This window comes from Cervus canadensis, chromosome 29, assembly GCF_019320065.1.
Source record: "Cervus canadensis isolate Bull #8, Minnesota chromosome 29, ASM1932006v1, whole genome shotgun sequence".
NCBI classification, from domain to species: Eukaryota; Metazoa; Chordata; class Mammalia; order Artiodactyla; family Cervidae; genus Cervus; species Cervus canadensis.
The window spans coordinates 17,325,253-17,350,347 of NC_057414.1; the positions used below are offsets into that span (position 1 = coordinate 17,325,253).

The following is a 25,095-nucleotide window of genomic DNA, read 5'->3' on the forward strand; positions in this document are numbered from 1 at the left end:
TGTTACTCAACTAGGTTTGTTTTTTCAAGGGGCTTTATGGTTCCATAGAGTCCACTTTAGTTCCTTATAGCTGTTGGATCATATTTGATTATGTATTCTTCAAATAGGACATTTCAGTCAAAACCATGATAATATCAGCAATATTTTCAACAGTGTCCTGTTGTAAGGAGAACAAACTCTTATTTAACTCATTCAAATAACTGTATTTCCGTGAAAATAAATATAGTAAAAGAGTTTCCCAATTCTGGAGGGATTGGATAGAAAAGATAAACGCTTCACCTTTACTTAAAAAGGTATAATTTACTAGATTGCCTCAATTGATTATTAGCTTGAGGGGAAAGCTTCCCCTATATCTGGAAAACATAGATTAAAAGCCAGTAATATTTTAGATAAAAATGATAAAAGTTATAACCATATTCATCAGATCACTCCACCCTATATATCTAATCATTGATCTTACTATTTTGTTAACATTTTTATGAAACTGTCAGGGTTTCCATTAGAATTTTAAAATTTCTTCTTCTGTTCAGTGGTGTGATCTGAAAGTTATCTAAAACCTGTATTAGTCCTTTCTTTGAGTCTTCTTGAAGATGAAGCATTTTTGAAAAAGCAAAAGATGTACTCTGCAAATAGTTAAATAAGCAGGGTGACAATATACAGCCTTGTTGTACTCCTTTCCCAATTTTGAATCCATCAGTTCCATGTCTAGTGCTAACTGTAGCTTCTTGATCTGCATACAGGTTTCTCAGGAGACAGATAAGGTGGTCCAGTATTCCCATGTTTTTTTTTTTTAAAGAATTTTCCACAGTTTGCTGTGATCCACACAAAGCCTTTAGCACAGTCAATAAATGAGAAATCGGTGTTTTTCTGGAATTTTCTTGCTTTCTCTATGTGCCATTGAAATGTTGGCAGTTTGATTTCTCTGCCTTTTCTAAACCCAGCTTGTACATCTGAAAATTCTTAGTTCATGTATTGCTGAAGCCTACCTTAAATGATTTTGAGCATTGCTTTGCTAGTATGTGAAATGACCACAATTGTATGGTAGTTTGAACTTTCTTTGGCACTGCCCTTCTTTGGGATTGGAATGAAATCTCACCTTTCCCAGTCCTGTGGCCACTGCTGAGTTTTCCAAATACGCTGGTATATTGAATTCAGCACTTTAATAGCATCATATTTTAGGATTTTAAATAGCTCAGCTGGAATTTCATCAACCTTCACTAGCTTTTTTTCCTATAATGCTTCCTAAAGCCCACTTGACTTCACACTCCAGAATGTCTGGCTCTAGGTGAGTGACCACAACATTGTGGCTATCCAGGTCATTAAGACCTTTTTTTTTTGTATAGTTCTTCTGTGTTCTTGCCACCCCTTCCTAATACCTTCGTCTTCTGTTAGATCCTTAACATTTCTGTCTTTTAACATGCCCGTTTAATTAAATATATTTTACAGTTTTTATCTCTTAAAAATATTAGTCTTTAGTGAAAACGAAGAATCAAGCAGTTGTGAACATAGCAGAATTTCCTGATTGGTTAACTTATGAACATATTCTACACCTCTAGCAGCATACATTTTCTCATAGCATAGTTTCTTTCCTCAATGTGGTACAAGACATACATCCGATGAACCCAAAGTATCTTTAATATTTCTCTCATAAGACGATAAAAGTAGGTAAACTTAGACTTGTTTAGCAATTAGTTGCCATATTTTATCTTATTTAGAAGTGATCTGGATATTTAATGCCTTCCTATCATTGAACATAATTTAGCAAAACTCTAAACTTTAAAATTACCGAATATCTTGAGAGAGTATTTTTAAATAGATAGGCCTAAAATATAATTGGGCTGCCCAAATGGTGCAGTAGTAAAGAACCATCTTGCCAATGCAGGAAACATAAGAGATGCAGGTTTGATCCCTGGGCTGGGAAGATCCGTGAAATGGAAAATGGTGACCCACTCCTGTATTCTTGCCTGGAAGACTCCATGGACAGAGGAACCTGACTGGCTACAGTCCATGGGGTCACCAGGAGTCAGATATGATGAGCACTTGAGCAGCAGAGCAGCAAACTCATTATTCCCAAAGATTTCACCAAGAAGGTTCTTATGTCATTTACATTTAGTTAAAACAATTTATCAGAGAATAGTTGATTTACTATGATGTGTTAATTTCAGATGTACAGCATTGTCAATCATATATATATATATATACACACACACACACATATGCATACACACACACACATACATACATACAACATTCTTTTTCAGATTCTTTTCCCATATATGTTATTGAAGAATATTGAATAGAGTTCTTTGTGCTATACAGTAGGTCCTTGTTATCTATTTTATATATAGTAGTGTGTATATGTTAACTCTAATTTCCTAATTTATCACTCCCCCCTCCATGTTACCCTTTGGTAACCATTAGTTTGAGGTCTGTGAGACATTTACATTTAATTTTCTTAAAAGTTTCATCATATCAAATTTTTCTTGCAGAAACATTTTGCAACAGAAAGAATTTAACTTTAACTTTTAGTTAAAGTAGATACAATAAAAGTATTGGACTTAATGTTGATGACAGTAAAGATATGCCTACATTAATTAAATCAATCTTAAACTAATATTAATACCAGATATGAATTTAATACTCAATATTTACCAGCTGTCATGAACCTGAAGTTCATTCAGGTTAGGTTTTTTCCCCCATGTTTCTGAGAATTTATATAAGCAATTGGTTTCCTATAAGCCAGTTAAGTAGAGCTCAATTATAAATTCATTCTGTTAAAAGCATTCAGAGGTAAAGATATGTCACACTTATAAAGTACACACGTACATACCTAGAGGTCTTACACCTTCATTTAAAAACTTAGTCATTAATTAGGTATTACAGTATAAAGCAGTTTGTAAAACAATAGAAACAAAAAAGTTAGAATAAGTTCTGTTTCCTCCATTGAGTTTAAAAGACCTCTTCATTCCCCCACCCCTCTTTCTCTGTCCAGATTTAAATTCTAAAATTAATCCTTCGTCCAAGGTAAGGAGCAGCAGCTGCGCTTTGCTGGAGCAGCCGTGGAGATACCCCACCTCCAAGGTAAGAGAAACCCAAGTAAGACGGTAGGTGTTGCGAGAGGGCGTCAAAGGGCAGGCATACTAAAACCATAATCACAGAAAACTAGCCAGTCTGATCACAGGACCACAGTCGTGTCTAACTCAATGAAACTAAGCCATGCCGTGTGGGGCCACCCAAGACGGACGGGTCATGGTGGAGAGCTCTGACAGAATGTGGTCCACTAGAGAAGGGAATGGCAAACCACTTCAGTATTCTTACCTTGAGAACCCCATGAACAGTATGAAAAGTCAAAATGATAGGATACTGAAAGAGGAACTCCCCAGGTCGGTAGGTCCCCAATATGCTACTGGAGATCAGTGGAGAAATAGCTCCAGAAAGAATGAAGGGATGGAGCCAAAGCAAAAACAATACCCAGGTGTGGATGTGACTGGTGATAGAGGCAAGGTCTGATGCTGTAAAGAGCAATATTGCATAGGAACCTGGAATGTTAGGTCCATGAATCAAGGCAAATTGGAAATGGTCAAACAGGAGATGGCAAGAGTGAATGTCGACATTCTAGGAATCGGCGAACTAAAATGTACTGGAATGGGTGAATTTAACTCAGAACCATTATACCTACTACTGTGGGCAGGAATCCCTTAAAAGAAATGGAGTAGCCATCATGGTCAACAAGAGTCCGAAATGCAGTACTTGGATGCAATCTCAAAAATGACAGAATGATCTCTGTTCGTTTCCAAGGCAAACCATTCAATATCACGGTAATCCAAGCCTGTGCCCCAACCAGGAACACTGAAGAAGCTGAAGTTGAATGGTTCTATAAAGACCTACAAGACCTTTTAGAACTAACACCCAAAAAAGACATCCTTTTCATTATAGGGTCCTAGAATGCAAAAGTAGGAAGACAAGAAACACTTGGAGTAACAGGCAAATTTGGCCTTGGAGTACGGAGTGAAGCAGGGCAAAGGCTAATAGAGTTTTGCCAAGAGAACACACTGGTCATAGAAAACACCCTCTTCCAACAGCACAAGAGAAGACTACACATGGAAATCACCAGATGGTCAATACCGAAATCAGATTGATTATATTCTTTGCAGCCAAAGATGGAGAAGCTCTATACAGTCAGCAAAAACAAGACCAGGAGCTGACTGTGGCTCAGATCATGAACTCCTTATTGCCAAATTCAGATGTAAATTGAAGAAAGTAGGGAAAACCACTAGACCATTTAGGTATGACCTAAATCAAAAACTTTATGACTATACAGTGGAAGTGAGAAATAGATTTAAGGGACTAGATCTGATAGAGAGCCTGATGAACTGTGGACGGAGGTTCGTGACATTGTACAGGAGACAGGGATCAAGACCATCCCCATGGAAAAGAAATGCAAAAAGGCAAAATGGTTGTCTGAGGAGGTCTTACAAATGGCTGTGAAGAGAAGCGAAAATCAAAGGAGAAAAGGAAAGATATACCCATTTGAATGCAGAGTTCCAAAGAATAGCAAGGAGAGATAAGAAAGCCTTCCTCAGCAATCAATGCAAAGAAATAGAGGAAAACAACAGAATGGGAACGACTAGAGATCTCTTCAAGAAAATTAGAGATACCAAGGGAACATTTCATGCAAAGATGAGTTCGATAAAGGACAGAAATGACCTAACAGAAGCAGAAGATATTAAGAAGAGGTGGCAAGAATACACAGAAAGACTGTAAGAAGAGAGATCTTCATGACCCAGATAATCACGATGGTGTGATCACTCACCTAGAGCCAGACATCCTGGGATGGGAAGTCAGGTGAGCCTTAGAAAGCATCACTACGAACAAAGCTAGGGATGTGATGCAATTCCAGTTGAGCTATTTCACATCCTGAAAGATGATGCTGTGAAAGTGTTGCACTCAACATGCCAGCAAATTTGGAAAACTCAGCAGTGGCCACAGGACTGGAAAAGGTTAGTTTTCATTCCAATCCCAAAGAAAGGCAATGGCAAAGAATGCTCAAACTACCGCACAATTGCACTCATCTCACATGCTAGTAAAGTGATGCTTAAAATTTTCTAAGCCAGGCTTCAGCAGTACGTGAACCGTGAACTTGCAGATGTTCAAGCTGGTTTTAGAAAAGGCAGAGGAACCAGAGATCAAATTGCCAACATCCACTGGATCATCGAAAAAGCAAGTGAGTTCCAGAAAAACATCTATTTCTGCTTTATTGACTATGCCAAAGCCTTTGGCTGTGTGGATCACAATAACCTGTGGACAATTCTGAAAGAGATGGGAATACCAGACCACCTGACCTGCCTCTTGAGAAGCCTGTATGCAAGTCAGGAAGCAACAGTTAGAACTGGACATGGAACAACAGACTGGTTCCAAATAGGAAAAGGAGTACGTCAAGGCTGTATATTGTCACCCTGCTTATTTAACTTATATGCAGAGTACATCATGAGAAATGCTGGGCTGGATGGAAGAAGCACAAGCTGGAATCAAGATTGCTGGGAGAAATATCAGTAACCTCAGATATGCAGATGACACCACCCTTATGACAGAAAGTGAAGAGGAACTAAAAAGCCTCTTGATGAAGGTGAAAGAGGAGAGTGAAAAAGTTGGCTTAAAGCTCAACATTCAGAAAACTAAGATCATGGCATCTGGTCCCATCACTTCATGGGAAATAGATGGGGAAACAGTGGAAGCAGTGTCGGGCTTTTATTTTCTGGGCTCCAAAATCACTGCAGATGGTGATTGCAGCCTTGAAAGTAAAAGACGCTTACTCCTTGGAAGGAAAGTTATGACCAACCTAGATAGCATATTAAAAAGCAGAGACATTACTTTGCCAACAAAGGTCTGTCTGGTCAAGCCTATGGTTTTTCCAGTGGTCATGTATGGATGTGAGATTTGGACTGTGAAGAAAGCTGAGCACTGAAAAATTGATGCTTTTGAACTGTGGTGTTGGAGAAGACTCTTGAGAGAGTCCCTCGGACATCAAGGGGATCCAACCAGTCCATCCTAAAGGAGATCAGTCCTGGGTGTTCATTGGAAGGACTGATGCTGAAGCTTTGGCCACCTGATGCAAAGAACTGTCTCATTAGAAAAGACCCTGATTGTGGGAAAGATTGAAGGCAGGCGGGGAAGGGGACAACAGAGGATGAGATGTTTGGATGGCATCACCGTCAATGGACATGAATTTGAGTAAACTCTGGGAATTGATGATGGACATGGAGGCCTGGCGTGCTGCAGTCCATGGAGTTGCAAAGAGTCAGATAAGACTGAGCAATTGAACTGAACTGAATCTCTGGCTTTGTGGACTGTGTTTGTATTTCAAGAACATGATAGGGTGATAACTTTAAGCCTTTTCCTAGGAATGTTTTTCTTCCTTCAGGATCAGAATTTTGAAAAGATATTTTATCAAGGCAGCTTCTTTAATGGCATATGCAAAAAATCCAAGTATTTAAATGTCAAAAGATCCCCTCCCATCTTGGCCATTTTAGAGTAAGGTTTCCTTCAGTTCTCAGTTAAATAAGTACTTGCAAATATTGATTCCATACCAATTGGCTCCATGTTCATGAATCAACTGGAATTCCAGTAGGTCACTGCCTGTCTGAGAGCCGGTAGGCTTTAGAAGCCAAATTTCCCATTTTCTTTTAGCTTTATTTTAGTATACAATGGAAATCTTTCCAATTTCTTAGCCCCTATATAGCCAGTTGTTAACAAATAAGGTGATCAGACATAGACAAGACAAATAGGGCCAAAAATAAAACTAGAAGCCAGAAGCCCAGGATATTAATCCAGGCTTAATTATCTCAGTACCTAAAACATTTTGTATTGTATCTATTAGTGTGGACCTCTATCCCTTGATTCTGCTGAATTCCCACCAGCAGGACCTCTAACCCATGATTTAGACAATTTAGGCATAGGTAATTTTTAATGGGTCTTCCCTGGTAATTTTTAGTGAGCTTACCCACCCAAAAGTGTCTTCCAGACCCACAAATTATTTCTTAGCTGTAAAGCAAAATTATGTGCCAAAGGTCAATGGCCCCATGCCCGCGGAAGTCCAGGGAGTGGTCCCTGGACCCAATGGACCAGACAGCTGCTTGGGCTTATCCATCTGTTGGGCTCATTGAGCTTGCTTGCTCAATACCAGAAAGCCACTAATAAACTATGGGCAAAAAGTCCATCTGCACGTACCTCCTGACTGATTACCAACTTTGTTACAGAATCATTTGCCTGATATGTGGGAAACCAAACACTAAGATGCTGAGGTTTGCAACAGAGACTAAATCTCAGAGCTGGGAAAATAAATCTCAAATCCAGCTTCCTGAAAGTGTGAGGCTTCAGATGTTTATGGGATAGAAAAATAGGGTGGTCTTGCATGGGAAAAGGTGATCAGAGGTGTGGAAAAGGTTGAGGTAACTGGTCTTCTGTGTAGATGTGACTGAGTTACATTCTTCTTCATGGGATACATGTTCATAAGTGGAGGCAGTTTAGCATGATTATATGGTTAAGTTTGGGGCCTTTTGAAGTCAAAAGGTCACCCACTGGACACTTGTACATGCGCAGTTTTAGGGTTGGTGGTCCTGAATAGTCAAGCTGGCTCAAATTGGACAAGAACTGACTCTTAAGTTCCTAAGCTATGTGAAGCTTGAAGAGTATCCATTCTGCAAGAAATAATTAAGGAAACTTGCTCATTGAAGGCAGGCTATAAGCAGAGAGTTTTTAAAAACAAGATGTTCTGTTATCTGCTGATCTGTAAGACAAGCTTAAGAGTTTCTGTTACTCACCAGTTTCTGGTAATCTTATGGTGCATAGTTTCAGGGTGGCTTTTTTTTTTTTTTTAACCCTATGGGACATGGTTTCAATTTCAATTCTTAGATGTTTAACACAATCAGTTGTGTGGCTCAGTATGTGATCGCTGTTGATAAATGCTCCATTTTCATTGGAGAAGAATATACATACTGCAGATATTGAGTAAGTACAGTATTCTATAAATGGTAAAACTAGTTTATTAGTAGAGTTGTTAAATCTTCAGAATTCTTACAGAATTTTTGTCTGCTTATTATATCCTTTATTGAGAGAAGTGTGCTAAATCTCCCAGTATTATTGTGAACTTAGGTATATTTCCTCTAGAGGCTAGGTGATTGGATGCATATATATGAAAAATGGTTTTTTAAAAAATCATTTTTCATCATTATGTCCTTCTTTGTCTCTACTAATGTTTCTTTCCCTCAAGGTTTTTTGATATGCTGGTAAACCAGTGAGATACATGATGTCATTTGTTCCCAATTCTCACCCTTCCTTTACTTACAGCCTTTTCTTCATACCCTTTGCTATTCAAATTTACATTTGCTTCCTACCGTAAGTTGATATGCTTTGCTTTTGACTTTGACATGAAGTTATCCCTTAGAGCAAAAGGTTGAATTTGGCTTGTACCTTGGGACTTGTTCTCTTGGACAAGTTCCATCACCATTAGAATACACTCAGGCCACCTGGAGCAGAGTTGTCTGGTCATATTAGCTGAGGCGAGTCTAGAAAAGCAGGATGAATATGTTGGGGTCCTTTAATGGACCAGAACCTGGTGGTACGGAGTCGACAATAAGAAAGTAAAAGAGAGAGAGAGAGAGAGACAAAAAAAGACCCAGGGACCTAAGCTCTGTTGGAGCAAAGGTGCTTTAATGATTTTTCTATGAGTATATATAGGCTCATAGTACAAGAAACTTCTTTCGGGAATGATAGAGATCAGAAAACCAAACATACAGTAACCGTTACCAAGGGAACAAGGGGTAATCCTAGCCACAAGTTCAGGAGACAATCCATATCTCATGAAGGGGGAGCAAGACTAAGCAATTTTGTCAAAAAGAGAATGTTTACTAAAGGAGACCCAAGCCTGCCTCACACAATGACTTCAGTCCCTGGGAGCAGCATGCTGTTCTGCTTGAAGAGGGACAAAGGACTCATGAGAGGCAGCATGTAGGCATCCTCCTGTCAAACGCTCCCTGACAATTCCCCCTTATTTATTTATAATATTTGTAAGAAGAGTTCTGACCATCAGAGTTTGTTTAGTTTTGACAATCTTTGCATGAAGGCAACGGTAGACAACAAATATAATTGTTAAGACAATTGCCAAAATTATGGTTCTAGACCCAGTGCTATGAGTAAGGCTTTGAAACCATCCATGTGGGTCTAGCCCAGATAATTGATCAGCTAATTGTTTAGCTAAAGTTCCCATACTAGTGGAAGAGGGCAGATTATTAGAAAAGGTTTCACATATTTCTTTTTTGTAATAACTGTACATTCATAAAGGCATTATCATGTATGTTTTGTAAATGAAACTTGATTTGTTTCCAGTTGTAGGCACTATTATAGAAATGAACAGGAGTAACATAAAATTGAGTAGAATTTCAATCACATTTTAGCATCATCTGTTTTTGTACATCTGTTCATTGATCTCCAACCCATTTGATGGCTGTTCTCAGTTCCTGTATTTCTTTTTGAATATCCTCATCTATTTGAGCCTGAGTGGCACACATAGTATGAGCATCTTTAGTCCAATTTTGGATAAAATTATGTGTTTGAATTGCGATTTGTAAAGTAACGCTGGTGATGACAGTAATGGTGCAAATAGTTATTAATCCTATAATGCCAAAAATCAGCCATCCAGTGAATCGTTTAGATCGCTAGAGCAATTTAGTAAATAACTGGGAAGCAAGTCTAGCCTTGGGACCTTCTTCCCAGGGCCATTGGAGATTTATTGGTAACCATAGATAATGTTGAGATTGAAGAGTCACAAGGGAGTCATTTTTTAAGGAAATAGAGGAGTTAGGACAAGTATGTAATCTACAATTTATGCAAGTTACAGAATGTAAAGTCTTACTGAATTGTAAATTTCATATAGCTACAGCAAAAAGAAGTGGAACATAGGCTTGTATAAAATATGATTGATTATCATGAAAGAAATAATTGCTATAGCTATGATTGGTCCCTGTGAAATGTCTGGTCCAAGTCCCAAGTTCCTTGGTGTTTGCAGCAAGTTTTCAGATGTCCCATTGTTTAGGCCCAGTCTGTTTATCAAGGATGATTAGAGGACAAGGTGGGGGCCATTCCATCATCAAGCTAGCCAAGAAGTCCTCTGTCATGGTAATGTTCCATTGTAGTATTAGTAACCTTCCATGTTACTTGAGTAATATAATCATACATAGTATTGTTAACATCATCTGAGCAGTTCCATAACCACATACTATGGGGTCCCCAATTGACAATTGTATGATTAGCTATAAACATTAATTTTCCTGATTTGGCCTGACATTTGTCTTAATGAACAGGAATATATTTAAAGTTCTTATTAGTAAACCCTTTGCATAGTGTTCTTTGTTTTTTCTTTAATTCTTTTCCTAAAGTTTTAGTAGTATAAACATGATTCATGGACAAAGAAAGGGCAGTAAGTAATCCAAGAAGCATCAGAAAGTCCTCTTTTGGAGGTAGGGGGAAGACCTAAGTTTGTCGGCTAACGTATATGCATAATTCTGTTGTGCCCATACACAAAGGAAGGATTTCATAACCTAGAAAGATATTAATTAGTTTTTCTTTTTCTTCAGGATGAGAGGGCCCCTCCAAGTTCCAAGGAAGGGGCATATGTATTGACTCATTAGTGGATATGATTGGTCCTATATCTGTCCATTTTATAACCTACAATAAAAGGGGGGTTAGGTATATAAGCCCAATAAGTATGATCAATCAAGTCAGCCTGAGCGGGGGAAGCAAAAGCAAGCAAAGCAAGCATAGTGAAGAAAAATATTTTCAGGATTCTGAGGCATTCACTGCTGAGAAATCAGATTTTCAGTTTGATTAGTAAGGGTGTTTATCTGTCCCCGAATAGGGAGATCATAAGGTTGATGACGTCGAGTGTGGCGTTTTTTGGAAATTTTTAAAGTCGCCATGGCTTGTATTGGAATTCTTTCTTCCTGGGTTTTTTGCTGTTTCATCTCTAGTCTGAATGCTGGGGGCCCCCTTAGGTTGAATCTTCTGAAAAGGAAGTCATGTGAGCTCGTTGGATCCATCTGGAGAAATAGAAGCATACCCCTTTCCCTGTAAGATTAGTTTCTTAGATTTCCATTGATTAGTTAACCCATCTTGATATCAAATGGGCAAAGGAAAGGAGGTGTCCTTCAGTGTTTCAAAACTTTTTTTTTGTTTGTTTTTTGTTTTTGTCAAAACATCTCTTTGTGGTAAGTTTAAAAATTTAAAACAAATAAGGTTATATTAACAATAGTTATAAAAAGAAAGGAAGACGTTAATGATGAAAACATTCTTAGGAAATATTTCAGTCCAAAAGAAAAAATAATCATTCAGAAATCTGTTTGGGACTGGTATTTGGCTGTGGTTTTGAATTAATGGGTTGATTTTCTCTTCATACAGTGTATACATTTTTCCTGATATAAAAAGAAATGGGATCTGACTGTGTTGTAAGTGGTTTGTGTTATTTGGGGCAAAGGATTAGGAGTAACCATTCAAATATTTTTTCCTAAGTGAAATTATTGAAAAGGTGATGCAGAATAACTTGACAAATGAAATGTTGCTCACATCCAAATATATTTGACCTTGTCTTTGAAAAAGAAAAGCAGCTTAGCAACTGTTGAATCTCTCTGTTCAGTGTGTTAAAGATGATGATTATACTTTCAAGACAGACCTGAAAAGAAGGTGAATATTTTACATTTTTTATATTCTTAGGAACAAATAATTTATTCGGGAAATGGTGTCTTTTTTTATGTTGTTTTTGTTTTGTATTGTGAAATAGGCATTGAAGTTGATGTTGTTTTGTTTTAAGAATCTTACAGATTGGAAACAGAAATAAAGTTATATTAATAATAGTTATAGGCTTAAAGAATATATTACATTAGAATCTAGTACAGTTCTGGATAAGGAAGATAAAAGTGTTCCTGTGTATTTCCTCTTATTTAATTTTTTATTTGCAGTTACAGTGTGTAATGTGTTTGTTTAATTATGTCTTGTGTTTGTGGATTATAAGGAATGTCTGTAATCTGTTTAATAGAGAATGAATGTAAAAATTGTTTGAACTGCTTAGAAATATAGGCAGAGCCATTGTCTGTTTTTATAGAATTAGGTGTTCTCATTATCGCGAAGTAAGTTGATAGGTGGGTTATAACATGTTGTGTAGTTTTACCTTAGAGAGGTGTTGCCCCTAGAAAAGAAGAATTTGTATTGATCGAGACATGTAAGAAGGAAGAGGAAGAAAGTTCAGGACAATGAGTTACATTTATTTGCCATAAAATTTTCTTTCATTTGTCATAAGCCTTTTTAGTATTTTTGTATTCATCATTTTATTTGCTATTTCTTATATCTTTCTATTAAAAGCATATATTTTACTTTTCTTTAGCAACTATGAAGTGTCTTGTATGTTAGTATTTTATAGACTGTTGAATATATTTATCAAATCATATTATATATATATCCATTCCTATATAAATATATATTTATATCCATTAACAGCTCAAAATCTCTTCAGCTCTTCTGCAAGAAAAACCCCTTGTAAGAGTAAGCCAATGTTCAGCAATTAATGCTTCAAAATCCTATTTCATTTGGAAATGACCCAGCCATTCAACAAACTTCCATTATTTAGTTCAGTAAAACTCCAGAAACCTAAGTCACTCCAATCCTAAGAGATTGTTTTTGATTATAATAATAGATTATTCTATTAAAAATATAATTATTTTTAATAGAGCTTATCTAAAAGTTTTCATCTCATTTATATATTTGTATATATATATAAAGAGTTACCTTTTTGTTGACAAATTTAGTTTACCTTAAACCAAGGCATAATAAAAGTATTATATAATGTTGATGACTTAAGACATGTCTTAATTAGGTTAACAAATAATTATATTTAAATTATATTTATATTTAAATAAACATTATATTTAATATTGAATATTTTTCAGTTCATGTGAAGTTGAATTTAAATAGAGCTTATTAACTTTATATTATCCAAAAACAAAGACATACATTGAGACATAGATAATTTTAGATAGACAGGCATAGTTCTCCATTTGAAATTTAAAATACCTTTTTGTTTTATTTATTTATTTTGAGTTCCACCAATTTGTTAATGGCTGGAGTCCTAGATAGAGTGGGCTGTGTATCCCAAGGACATGATAAGAGTTACCTTAAGGTTTTTTCTTAGGCCGATTTTTTGTTTCCCAGGCAGAACTGGAGCTCCAAAAAAGTATTTTAACAAGTTAACCTTTTCCTAACTGCACGTGCAAGAAGAACTGGTTTTGCAATTTCAAAAAAGATTTTATTTTAATCAGTTTTCTCCGGAGTCTAAAGAATATCATGGCCATTCAGTGTCAAAAATATCATTTCTCCTTTTTGTAGCTATGGTATATTATTAATGATATATGCATGAGGGAATTGCTGTCACATAGGAAGTAAAGTCTTGGTTACAAAATTTTGACAAATACTAGGACTGTTATGGAGATGGCAATGGCACCCTGTTTCAGTACTTTTGCCTGGAGAATCCCAGGGATGGGGGAGCCTGGTGGGCTGACATCTATGGGGTCGCATAGAGTAGGACACGACTGAAGTGACTTAGCAGCAGCAGTAGCAGGACTTTTAAGCGTACCTTGAGGTAACATAGTCTATTGAAATCTTTTATGAGGCCTGATATAATTAGGATAAGGGAGAGAGAAAGTGAATCTCTCCCAGTCTAAAGGGTGTAAAGGTATATTAAAAAAGCAATCTTGTGAATCAGTAATAATAATGTGCCAATTTTGAGGAACAGTAATAGGTGATGGGATCTCTGGTTGCAGTGCACCCATAGGTTTCATAAAAGAATTAACTTTTCTAAACTCTGTGAAGAGACACCATTTGTTAGATTTCCTTTTTATAACAAAAATAGGAGAGTTCCAAAAAGAGCAAGATTCCTTAATATGTTTCAATTTTAATTGTGTGTTTATAAGTTCTTTAGTAGCTTGTAATTTTTCTTTCGTAAGGGGCCATTGCTTTATCCAAATAGGCTCATAATTTTTCTCAGTTATTTTAATAATTGTTTTGTTTGTTAAATGAGCAGTGGCCCCTAGGAAAAATGTGGAATGTATATCTGAGTTGGCCATTGCATAAGTAAGTCCCTTCCTATTAGATTAAGGGGTGCATCTATCACATAAGGTCTTAATGTTGTAGGTTGGCCTTTTGGTCTATCATATGGGTAGATTTGAATATTTTGATAAATTTCTTGTACTTTGGTTTGAGAAATTCCTGCAGTTTGGCAAGAGACCTTTTGTATAGGTCAGGATTTGGGCCACAAGTGTTTGGAAATAATAATAATATTAGATCCAGTGCCGAGGGGACCAGAAAATCTTTTACCATTAATTTTGATATTTATATTTGGTCGAGCATATTTAAATACCAATGATGTCCATAAGGATTGTTTTTGATCTGTATTGCCAAATCTGCCTGTCCGTACATTATTAAAGGAGTTAATAGAAATGTAAGGCAAAAGAAGTAATTGAGCAATTTTGTGTCCCCCCTTTTGAATTGCCATGGAACCTGAGCTGACATCATAATTTGAATCTCTCCTTTATAATTTGAATCAATTATTCCAGGGTGAACAGCAATTCCTTTAGAAGCCAAATTAGATCAGCCAAGTAAAAGACTGAAGGTTTGTGGGGGCAGGGGTCCAAAAAGTCCGGTAGGTATTCTAGAAGGGACTGCTTAAGGGTAAAGGAAAAAATCATTTAGGGCTGGTATATTAATGGCAGCACTGCTGGACGTTGAGGGTTTGAGGGAAAAGATAGAACTTGTGCCTGGTTTTCATTGTAGGTGACCTGGGAGGTCCCCTGTTTGGAATTTCCTGGAATAGGTTTTCCTTCAATATCAAATTTAAATTTACTGTCTTTGGCCCAATACATTCCTCTGGCAGCAAGGGCGAATTTTTGGAGGTTTTTTATTAGCCTTCTTAGGGCAATCCCTTTTTAAATGGTTTTTATCTCCACATGTAAAGCATCCTTCATTTCCCTTTTTAAAAGGTAGTAGCCATTGTTTCAGCTAGTATTTGCATCTTGTGAGTTTTTGATCCTAGATTGTGACAAGCCTTCAAATAATCAATAATAGTCCTAGTCTCACAAATTGCAGCTATAGCTCTTTGACATTTCTGATTTGCATTCTCATAAGCAAGTAATTTCTCTAGCTGTTTTTTGGTTTCTTCTCCGATTACAATACAGGAAATAGCAGCTTCTAATCTAGCTAAAAAATTAGCATAACTTTCATCAGGTTCCAACAAAGGAGAGACTTTTGGAGTTTCGACTGTTGGCAGAGGAGGAGCATTTGGAGCAGCCGGGGCAGGGCTAGTAAGAAAATTTTGAGATATTTTGTATTGTTTTAATTGGGCCTTTTGTAAAGTTTTATCATTTAATTTATATTTATGTAATAAGTGTTCTGTCTGTTGCTGAATATTGGAAGGGCTAGAATGTACCTTGAAATGGCAGAATTACAGCTTTAATGAGAGCCCATAGGGGCTAGAGATCAATTGGAATATTTTTTCCTTGTTTGGCTGCTCATTTAACATTTTCTTTGACCTGGAGCCAAATTTCTAAATCAAAACTGCATTTATCAGGAAACTAAGGATTATGTTCAACTACTGTTTGAAAGCAAGCCTCTATTCATTGGCGTGAAACCAGAAGTCCCTGAACTTTAAACAAGTGGTGAAGTAAAGTAGAAAAATGATGAGGCTTTCCAGCCGTTTGACCCATGCCTTAGTACTTACCCACCTCAATAGGTCCGTGAGTCACTCCGCCCGATATGCCACATATACCAGTGTCCCTGTTCCTTGGCGCCATTTGTTGGGGTCCTCTAATGGACTGGATCCTGGTGGTACGGAGTCGACAATAAGAAAGTAAAAGAGAGAGAGAGACAAAAAAAGACCCGGGGACCTAAGCTCTGTTGGAGCAAAGGTGCTTTAATGATTTTTCTATGAGTATATATAGGCTCATAGTACAAGAAACTTCTTTCGGGAATGATAGAGATCAGAAAACCAAACATACAGTAACCGTTACCAAGGGAACAAGGGGTAATCCTAGCCACAAGTTCAGGAGACAATCCATATCTCATGAAGGGGGAGCAAGACTAAGCAATTTTGTCAAAAAGAGAATGTTTACTAAAGGAGACCCAAGCCTGCCTCACACAATGACCTCAGTCCCTGGGAGCAGCGTGCTGTTCCGCTTGAAGAAGGACAAAGGACTCATGAGAGGCAGCATGTAGGCATCCTCCCGTCAAACACTCCCTGACATGAATAGTCAGTCAACTCAAATGTATTAGCAGTAAATTCTTAGGATTGTATATGAGTGGGGTTTTTGTCTTTGATTGGTACATGACATTATCCTGGTGATGAAGCACTAATACATACACAAGTTTTATGTTTTTTTTTTTTTAACCTATCTCAACAAACCAAGCTCTTCTAAAGTGTATATGATTATTGTTCTTTTAATCCGGTTAGACAGTTGTTATTTGGAGCTTTTAACTCATTACATTAAATGTCATTACTGATAACATTTAGGTTTAAATCTGACATTTCTTATTTTTAGGTTTAAATTTGGTATTTGCTTCATTTATGACTTAATTTTATCTCCTTTGTTGGATTATTATATTATGTCAGTTCAGTTCAGTAATTCAGTCATGTCTGACTCTTTGCAACCCCGTGGACTGTAGCACGCCAGGCTTCCCTGTCCACCACCAACTCCCGAAGCTTGCTCAAACTCATGTCCATTGAGTTGGTATGCCATCCAACCATCTCATCTTCTGTCATCCCTTCTCCTCTTGCCTTCAGTCTTTCCCAGCATAAGGGTCTTTTCCAATGAGTCAGTTCTTCGCATCAGGTGGCCAGATCTTTTGGAAGTTTATAGTGTATGTCTTTAACTTATCCAAGTCTACCTTCAAGTAGTATTATACCACTTCACATGTAGTAGAGAACTGTACAACAAACAGTACGCTTTCATCTCCTTACTTCTGGCCTTTGAAGTATTACTGTCATACATTTTACTTCTACAGTTGTTTTAAGCTGCAGGATTCATTGTTTATACTTGTTCCTTCAAACATTGTTATCTTCTAAGTAGATTTTATAAATAAGAAAATCATTTTTGTATACTACCTATATATTTAATACTTCCAGGGCACCCCATTCCTTTCTTTAAATGTGCATTTCCATCTGGTTTCTTTTTCATTCTTACTGAAAGACTTTCTTTAACTACTGGAAGTCTTTCTTAAAGATTTTAGTTGAAAGTCTTTAAGACTTTCTGTTTCTTTTAATAGAAGTTCTGTCTTTCTACTTTTGAATAGATGAAAAGATCTTTATTTCACTATCTTTTTTAGAACTCTTTTTGCAGAGTGCTAAATTCTGTTTTAACATTTTATAAAATAATTTCTTCAGTTCTTTAAAGATGTTACTCTACTGTTTTCTGGCTTCATATTTTTTTTTTTTAAAGAGAACTCATTTTTTTTGAAAGAATGTACAAGAGTCATTCTTTGAGATTTTCTTTTTATCAGTGTTTTTAAGCATCTTGATTAGGATGTGTTTTATTTTTTGTATGTGCCTTTTCTATGGGGTTTTGGTGCTTCTTGGTCTGTGGGTTTATAATTTTTTCAACTTTGGAAGATAGTAATTTGTTCAAATATTTTTTGTCCCTTACTTTGTCCCCTCCTCTCTTTCAGCAACTCCAGTCACATTTATATTAGAATGCTTAAAGTTGTTCTGCAAGTCACAGTTTCTCTTCTTTTTTTCAAATTCTCAAGTTTCTAATCTTTTTTTCTACAGTCTCCTCTTAATCTTAGCAGTGTATCTTTTGTCTCACATGTTATATCTTTCATTTCTAGAAGTTCAGTCTACATCTTTTTAAAGAACTATTTTGCAAAGAATAAGTATTATAAATATCAGTGAAATAAATAACACTTGTTGATGTTTGCAAAAAAAAAATCATGTATTTCCTTCAAATGTACACCTTCTTCTGCTGTCTTGAACATGGGATACAATTGTAATGACATTTTAATGTCCTTGCCTACTAAGTCTGTCATTTGAGACGTTTCTGAGTTGTTGTTGTTGATTATTTTTTTCTTATTTAGGGATTGTGAATTTTTGCTTTTTTTTTTTTTAAATTATTTATTTTTGGCTCTACTGGATCTTTGTTGCTGCCTGGGCTTTTTTCTAGCAAGCTACTCTCTAGTTGCAGTGTGCAGGTTTCTCATTGTGGTGGTTTCTCTCTCTCTCTCCTTTTCTTTTTTTTTTTTTTGTTGTGTGTGTGTGGTGGCCTCTCTCGCTGCAAAAGAATGGACTGTAGATTGTGTGGGCTTCAGCGCTTGTGGCTCCTGGGCTCTAGAGCACTGGTTCAATAGTGGCACACAGGCTTAGTTGCCAGTGGCATGTGGCATCTTCCTGGTTCAGGGATCAAACCCATATCTCCTGCAATAGCAGGTGGATTCTTTACACTGAGCCAGCGTGGAGGCCTCTATCAGGAAAAATCCTGATAATTTTCATTGGGTGCTAGGCATTGTGAATTTTGCTTTGTTGGCTGCTTTTAATATTAAAAAGTATTCTTGATCTGTTCCATAACTTATGTAACCTGGAAATAATATTTTCATTATTTTGAAACTTACCTTTAAGTTTGTCTGGTTAGACCATAGAAGCCTTTAATGTAGGCTTAATTTTTTTCCCACCACCCAGGTAATACCCATCTGAGTATGCTACGTGGTGCTATAGGTGTATTACAAGGTTTTGCTGCTCTGGTTTTTAAAACACTTAATGTGAAAGTTATTACCCTAGGCCCTCTTACTTCATTTTAACCTGAAGTGGACATTCAGACTATTTGCTTTTTGCTACAACACTGGAGTGCCTTTCTAAAAAAACAAAATGGAGCACAACAGAAAGTTTCCATGGGCAGAGATAATTGCCTGGTATAAGATCTCTAAGACTATTTTTGTTTCATTAAAAGAAAGTGAAAATGAAGTTGCTCAGTCATGTCCAACTCTTTGCAACCACATGGACTGTAGCCTAACCAGGCTCCTCTGTCCATGGAATTATTCAGGCAAGAGTATTGGAGTGGGTTGCCTTTTCCTTCTCCAGGCAGTCTTCCCAACCCAGGGATCAAACCCGGATCTCCCACATTGCAGGCAGACACTTTACCATATGAGCCACCAGGGAAGCCACATTTCGTTAAAAATTTCCCCCAAATCCATACATTCTTTGAAAGTTCATATGTCTGAGAGCCTTATCTGAGCACAGAAGGATGAGAAAATGCAGTATTGATGTCAAGATGTCCTTAATATCTAGTTATTGTTGTTTTGCCTGTAAGAAAGCCCTTGTTAGTGAAATGTCATCTCCAACTTCTTGAAACATCCTTAAAATAAGGGGAAGCACCCTTCTTTGTTCTTTTCTTCTTGTTGTTAGTTGGAATTTGGAATGATAGATACACTTTGAGCAGCCATTTTGTACCCTGAGGAGCCATGTGTTGTAGTGGAAGAGCAAACTGAAAGATATCTGGGTTCTAATGACATTATAAAGCAACATACCACATAATTGTTTCCTTAAACCTTTGAAATTTTTTTGTTGGCAAAAGCAAAAATAAACTTATTTCAGCCATTGCTGTTCTGAATATTCCATAATTCTTAATTGAAGCTAACTCTAGAAAAGCCACATGTGGGAGGAAAAACAAGGGGCAGACACTTGTGTGTCTGAGTACCTCATTAGTCAAGGATGGTATTTTTTCATATACTTCAACCATGTCTCTAAGATCTCAGGTTATATCAAGGTCATTATTGTTGTTTTTCAGTTGCTATGTTGTGTCCAACTCTTTGTGACCCCATGGACTGCAGCGTGCGAGTCTTCTCTGTCCTTCACTATCTCCTGGAGTTGGCTCAACTCATGTCCATTGAGTCAGTGATGCCATCCAACCAAGAAAATAAAATCTGTCACCATTTCCACTTTTCCCCCTTCTATTTGCCATGAAGTGATGGGACTGGGTGCCATGATTTTAGTTTTCTGACTGTTGAGTTTCAAGCCAGCATTTTCACTCTCCTCTTTCACCCTCATCAAGAGGCTCTTTAGTTCCTCTTAACTTTCTGCCATTAGAATGGTATCATCTGCATATCTGAGGTTGTTGATATTTCTTCTGGCAATCTTGATTCCAGCTTGTGTTTCATCCAGCCTGGCATTTCTCATGATGTACTCTGCATATAAACTAAATAAACAGGGTGACAGTATGCAGCCTTAATGTACTCCTTTCAAGAGCATATTGGAGAAGGCAGTGGCACCCCACTTCAGTACTCTTGCCTGGAAAATCCCATGGGCGGAGGAGCCTGGTGGGCTGCAGTCCATGGGGTCGCGAAGAGTCAGACACAACTGAGCGACTTCACTTTCACTTTTCACTTTCATGCATTGGAGAAGGAAATGGCAACCCACTCCAGTGTCCTTGCCTGGAGAATCCCAGGGACGGGGGAGCCTGGTGGGCTGCCGTGTATGGGGTCGCACAGAGTCGGACACGACTGAAGTGACTTGGCAGCAAGAGCATATTACTGTTTTAATAACACATTCCATATATATTATCTAGTTTGAATTTTTTCAGCATCTATTAGTTAACTAGGGTATAGAACATGGTACCATTTTAGCAGTGAGAATGCTAAACTTAGAATGGTGCAATATCTGCAATAAACACTCACCTAGTTAGTAGGAAAGATAGGATGAAGCTCTACTCTTCTACATCAAATCCAGTTCATCTTTCTAGATTATGATCTTTTGAAAGATCTGTCCATTATTGGTGGACTTTTCTGTAGAATAGTGGGGATAGGAAACATGAAGAAGCTATTGGATTCTGACTACTTTATTTACCATTTCAGCAAAAGGGTGAACCATGGATGATGTTAACAGGACTGAGACTGGAAATGAAGAGACAGGAAGATGGAAAAACTTTAATTCTTGGATTAAATACTACTTCAACTATGAATGCTATATGACTTTCCTTAATGGCTGCTACAGTTGCAAATGGGAAGCCCAACAGAAGAAAAAAGCTAGACGTCCACTCTGCTGCTGCTCTTTGGTATATGAGTTGGGAGGGAGACGGACCACACTTTCTTAGATATGGGAAAGTGTGTATTCTCTCCTTGAGAGAAGTGCTATATAGTGTGCATGTCTCTGTGTGTGTCTGTCTACATATACAGTCATGCATCATGTTTAATGGGTCAAAAATAACTTTATTTAGAAGGTGTAAAGTTATCAGAAAGAATGGATAGGGAAAGATAGATAGATAGGGAAAGAATGGAGGATGGCAGAAGAAATGATATTGGAGGAGTCAAAGGGCTTAGTATTTTTAGGTGGAGTGGAGGATATGAATGGAGAAGTGATGGGAAGTGAGTGTAGAGAGAGAATGGGACAGATGTTGTGTGGTTTTAAGAATTTGACTTCTGTCACGTAGGAAATAGTCCCTAAATTAAGATCGGGGGAAAAGAGAATCTCTAAAGATTTTAAGCTTCTAATGTTGCCCACGCTGTGCTTTGGAATGGTTTCATATGGAAGATACAATAAAAAGTACAAGGGTAATGCAGGGAGATGTCTTTGCCTTCAAAGAGAAAGCAACAGCAATATTCAAGGTAAAGCTGATGATGTCCTGGATTAGCATAGTAATGGCAAAAGTAGAGAAGAGCAAATTGATTCAACAGATATTTATTACTTAAGGATGATGTAGTAAGTCATAAGAGAGCTATACAGAAGGACATAGAGTGAAAGAAGGGAGGCTTCCTGGGAAAGATGCCATTGGAAGGGGCAGTGTGGTGTAATGGGAAAAATCCCTGAACCAGGGCCTGAGACAATGTTTTAGTCCTTGTTCCATCTCTGCCCTTGGGCTGGTTTTGTGCTATCTCTGAGCCCCTCTACAGATAGGGAATTAAACTACATAATTCTCAAAGTCCTTAGATAATTCTCAAAGCCCTATTTCTGCTCAGGGGAAGGAGTCTAGCATGTGGCAAAAGAGAAAATTCCTTGTGTTCTAGGGAAAGACTGCCTGGATTAAATTTATGGCTTCATCACTGACTATCTTCAAACTAGAGCTTAACTACTGTGGGACCTTGGGCCGGTTGCCTAACATTCCAGTGACTGGTTCCTCATTAGAGTAATAGAGATGGTAGCAACAGTAACCACCAGTTGGGTTTGTTGTGAGAAGAGAAGCGTTATGTGGAAACTTAAAATTGGGCTCAGCACACAATTAGCACTTAATAAATGTTAGCTATCATTTTGCTGTTCTTGGAGTCACTGACTTGTGAAGTCATCTTCCACTTAGAGGAATCATGGTGTAGGGGATTCTGGGTGGAGGAATTCAGGTGGTCAGAAGTCCAGAGATAGAGAAGTATAGTGGTGTTTAGGGAAAAGTGAATTTCTGGTGTTGAATTTATGAGCAGATAAGGTGATAAATGGTTAAGTGATCAGGTCAGAAAGGAATGTTTTAATCAAATTTTGAGGCATCTTTGTCAAGTTAAAATGTTTGAACTTTGTTCTGTAAACAGTGGGGAGCCTTTGAACATTTTTGAGCAAGTGTGGCAGCAGTGAGAATCAAAGCAAGGAAATTTGTTTATGCAACAAGAACAAGTTCATTGAATGTGCTCCACAGTGAGTAAGACCACTAAGGCTTCTGGCCTTCCTGTGGCTTGTATTGTAGTGGGATGAGTTAGATAATAAACAGTAATGAAGAAAGATGGTTTCATATAGTGATAAGAACTTTGAAGATAATACATCGGAAAATGGGAGCATGGTTAGAGAAGACTGCTTTGAAGCAATGTCATGTGAACAATCTCTTAAATTAAAAAATCAAATCAGCCTTGTATACACATGGGGACAGAAATACTCCAGGCAGGGGAACCAGGAAGTGTGAAACTCTTAGGAATTAAAGAGCCTCCTGATAAGAGTGAAAGAGGAGAGTAAAAAAGCTGGCTTAAAACTCAACATTCAAAAAACGAAGATTATGGCATGTGGTCCCATCACTTCATGGCAAATAGATGGGGGAAAAATGGAAACAGTGACAGACTTTTTTTCTTGGGCTCCAAAATTGCTGCAGACAGTGACTGCAACCTTGAAATTAAAAGGCACCAGCTCCTTGGAAAGAAATCTATGGCAAACCTACATAGTGTGTTAAAAAAGCAGAGACATCTCTGTGCCAACAATGGTCTGTATAGTTAAAACCGTTTTTCCAGTAGTCATGTGTGGATGTGAGAGTTGGACCATAAAGATGTCTGGGCACCGAAGAATTGATGCTTTTGGACTGTGGTGTTGGAGAAGACTCTTGAGAGTCCCTTGGACTGAAAGGAGATCAAACCAGTCAATCCTAAAGGAAATCAACTCTGAATATTCATTAGAAGGACTGATGCTGATGCTCCAATACTTGGTCACCTGATGCAAAGACCCAAGTCAATGCAAAAGACCCTGGTGGTGGGAAAGATTGAGGGCAGGAGAAGGGAACAATAGAGGATGAGATGGTTGGATGGCATCATCAACTTGATGGACCTGAGTTTGAGCAAACTCCAGGAGATGGTGAAGGACAGGGAAGCCTGGTGTACTGCAGTCCAAGGAGTCACAAAGAGTAGGATGTGACTAAGCAACTAAACAACAAAGGAACAGATCTGATCATGTTCTAGAAGCATAAAGACCAGTATGTCTGGAGTTCAATAATGGAGTTAGTATGTAGAATGGAATGAGGTCAGGGATGGGCAAGACTTGATCATGTAGGACCTTTGGGTCAGGGCAGGCAGTTGGGATGATATTCTTATACAGTGGGCTGCTCTGGGAGGGTTGTAAGCAGGGGAGTGACTATGTGATACATATTTTTAAAAGTCCACACATGATTTGTGTAGAGAGTGAGTATAAATCCGAGTCAAAACCTGTTCTCTTCATATTCCTACTCTAGAAGTGGTGGTTTAGTGCCTTGTTACCTATCATATCTCTCACCATTTTGGAGTACTCTGTTTACCATTTTGTTTCCTTATTCTTAGTGCTCACAATAACCATATAATTTGTACAGGGCAGGGATTATTCTATACATTTTTAATAGCTTGGATGCAGTGTCCCAGCGAGGCAAAATTTCTCATTTTTGTGATACAGTCATAGTCCTGGGAAGAGTTTGATAGTGTATTGTTCGGCTAGTTTGTGTTACAATTTTCAGTGCAAGGGTTGTCTTCAAGGTTCAGTTTGTACACGTTTCCAGAAAGATCATTTCCATCTTGGTTTTGAGCTCACAGATCCAGGCTGTTTCCCTGCTTAGTTGTGTTATCTTGAGCCATTTAACCTAACCTCTCTGAGTTTTAATTCTTTCTTCTACCAAATGAGATTAACAATACCTAACTTGTATAACTCGTATATGAGAATTAAAGTAAATGTAAGTAATTTGTAAAGTCCCTAGCATTATAGCTACTGGTACAAAATAGCTACTGGAGAAAAAAAAAAGATTTATTCCCTAATCTAATGCTCTTCTCCCCCAAATGTGGGTAGATAAGGGACTATTCATTAGGGAACTGATGAATAATTAATGAATGAGTTACTCAGTGAATGAACATACATTTGGTACATGGAGAGGTAGATGAATTCAACAGATGATTGTTGAGAGACCATAATTGGAAATACATAGAAGTGTAATGAAAGTTCCTTTTCATCAAAGCAGAAACTGTGACATCAGATATAAACATATAAACACACAACTCTAGTTCAGGATAATGTTATAAATAAAGTTTTGCAAAATTCCATAGGGTTAAAAGAATACAGTGGTCTCTCCAGTCAGGGGAGGGTAATGCTGCACTGTAACTATGTAGACCTTTGGGGAGTATAAACAGATGTTGCAGAAGTACCATAAATAAATGGAGTTAAATGAGATTTCCTCCTGTCTCTTCCCAGAGAGAGCGATTATTTTACCCATGGCTGATTACGTCATTTTGCTTGTCTGTGTTTTTACTTTTCACATGGATAGAATCTTCAAATGAATACAATGGCTTTGACTGGTGAGTTTCACTTTTTGTATTTTCATTTGT

General features: G+C 37.5%; 1 protein-coding gene across 1 annotated transcript in view; it reads left to right on the forward strand.

Annotated features, from left to right (window-relative positions):
• The first annotated feature begins 3,033 nt into the window (after nt 1-3,033).
• LOC122431006 (glycerophosphodiester phosphodiesterase domain-containing protein 4-like) overlaps nt 3,034-25,095 on the forward strand; it is a 108,836-nt gene continuing 86,774 nt past the window's right edge. The window contains exons 1-3 of the mRNA XM_043452027.1: nt 3,034-3,081; nt 20,929-21,128; nt 24,962-25,065. Coding sequence (XP_043307962.1) covers nt 20,943-21,128; nt 24,962-25,065 — 290 coding nt within the window. The 5' untranslated portion in view covers nt 3,034-3,081; nt 20,929-20,942. The remainder of the gene's footprint in view (nt 3,082-20,928; nt 21,129-24,961; nt 25,066-25,095) is intronic.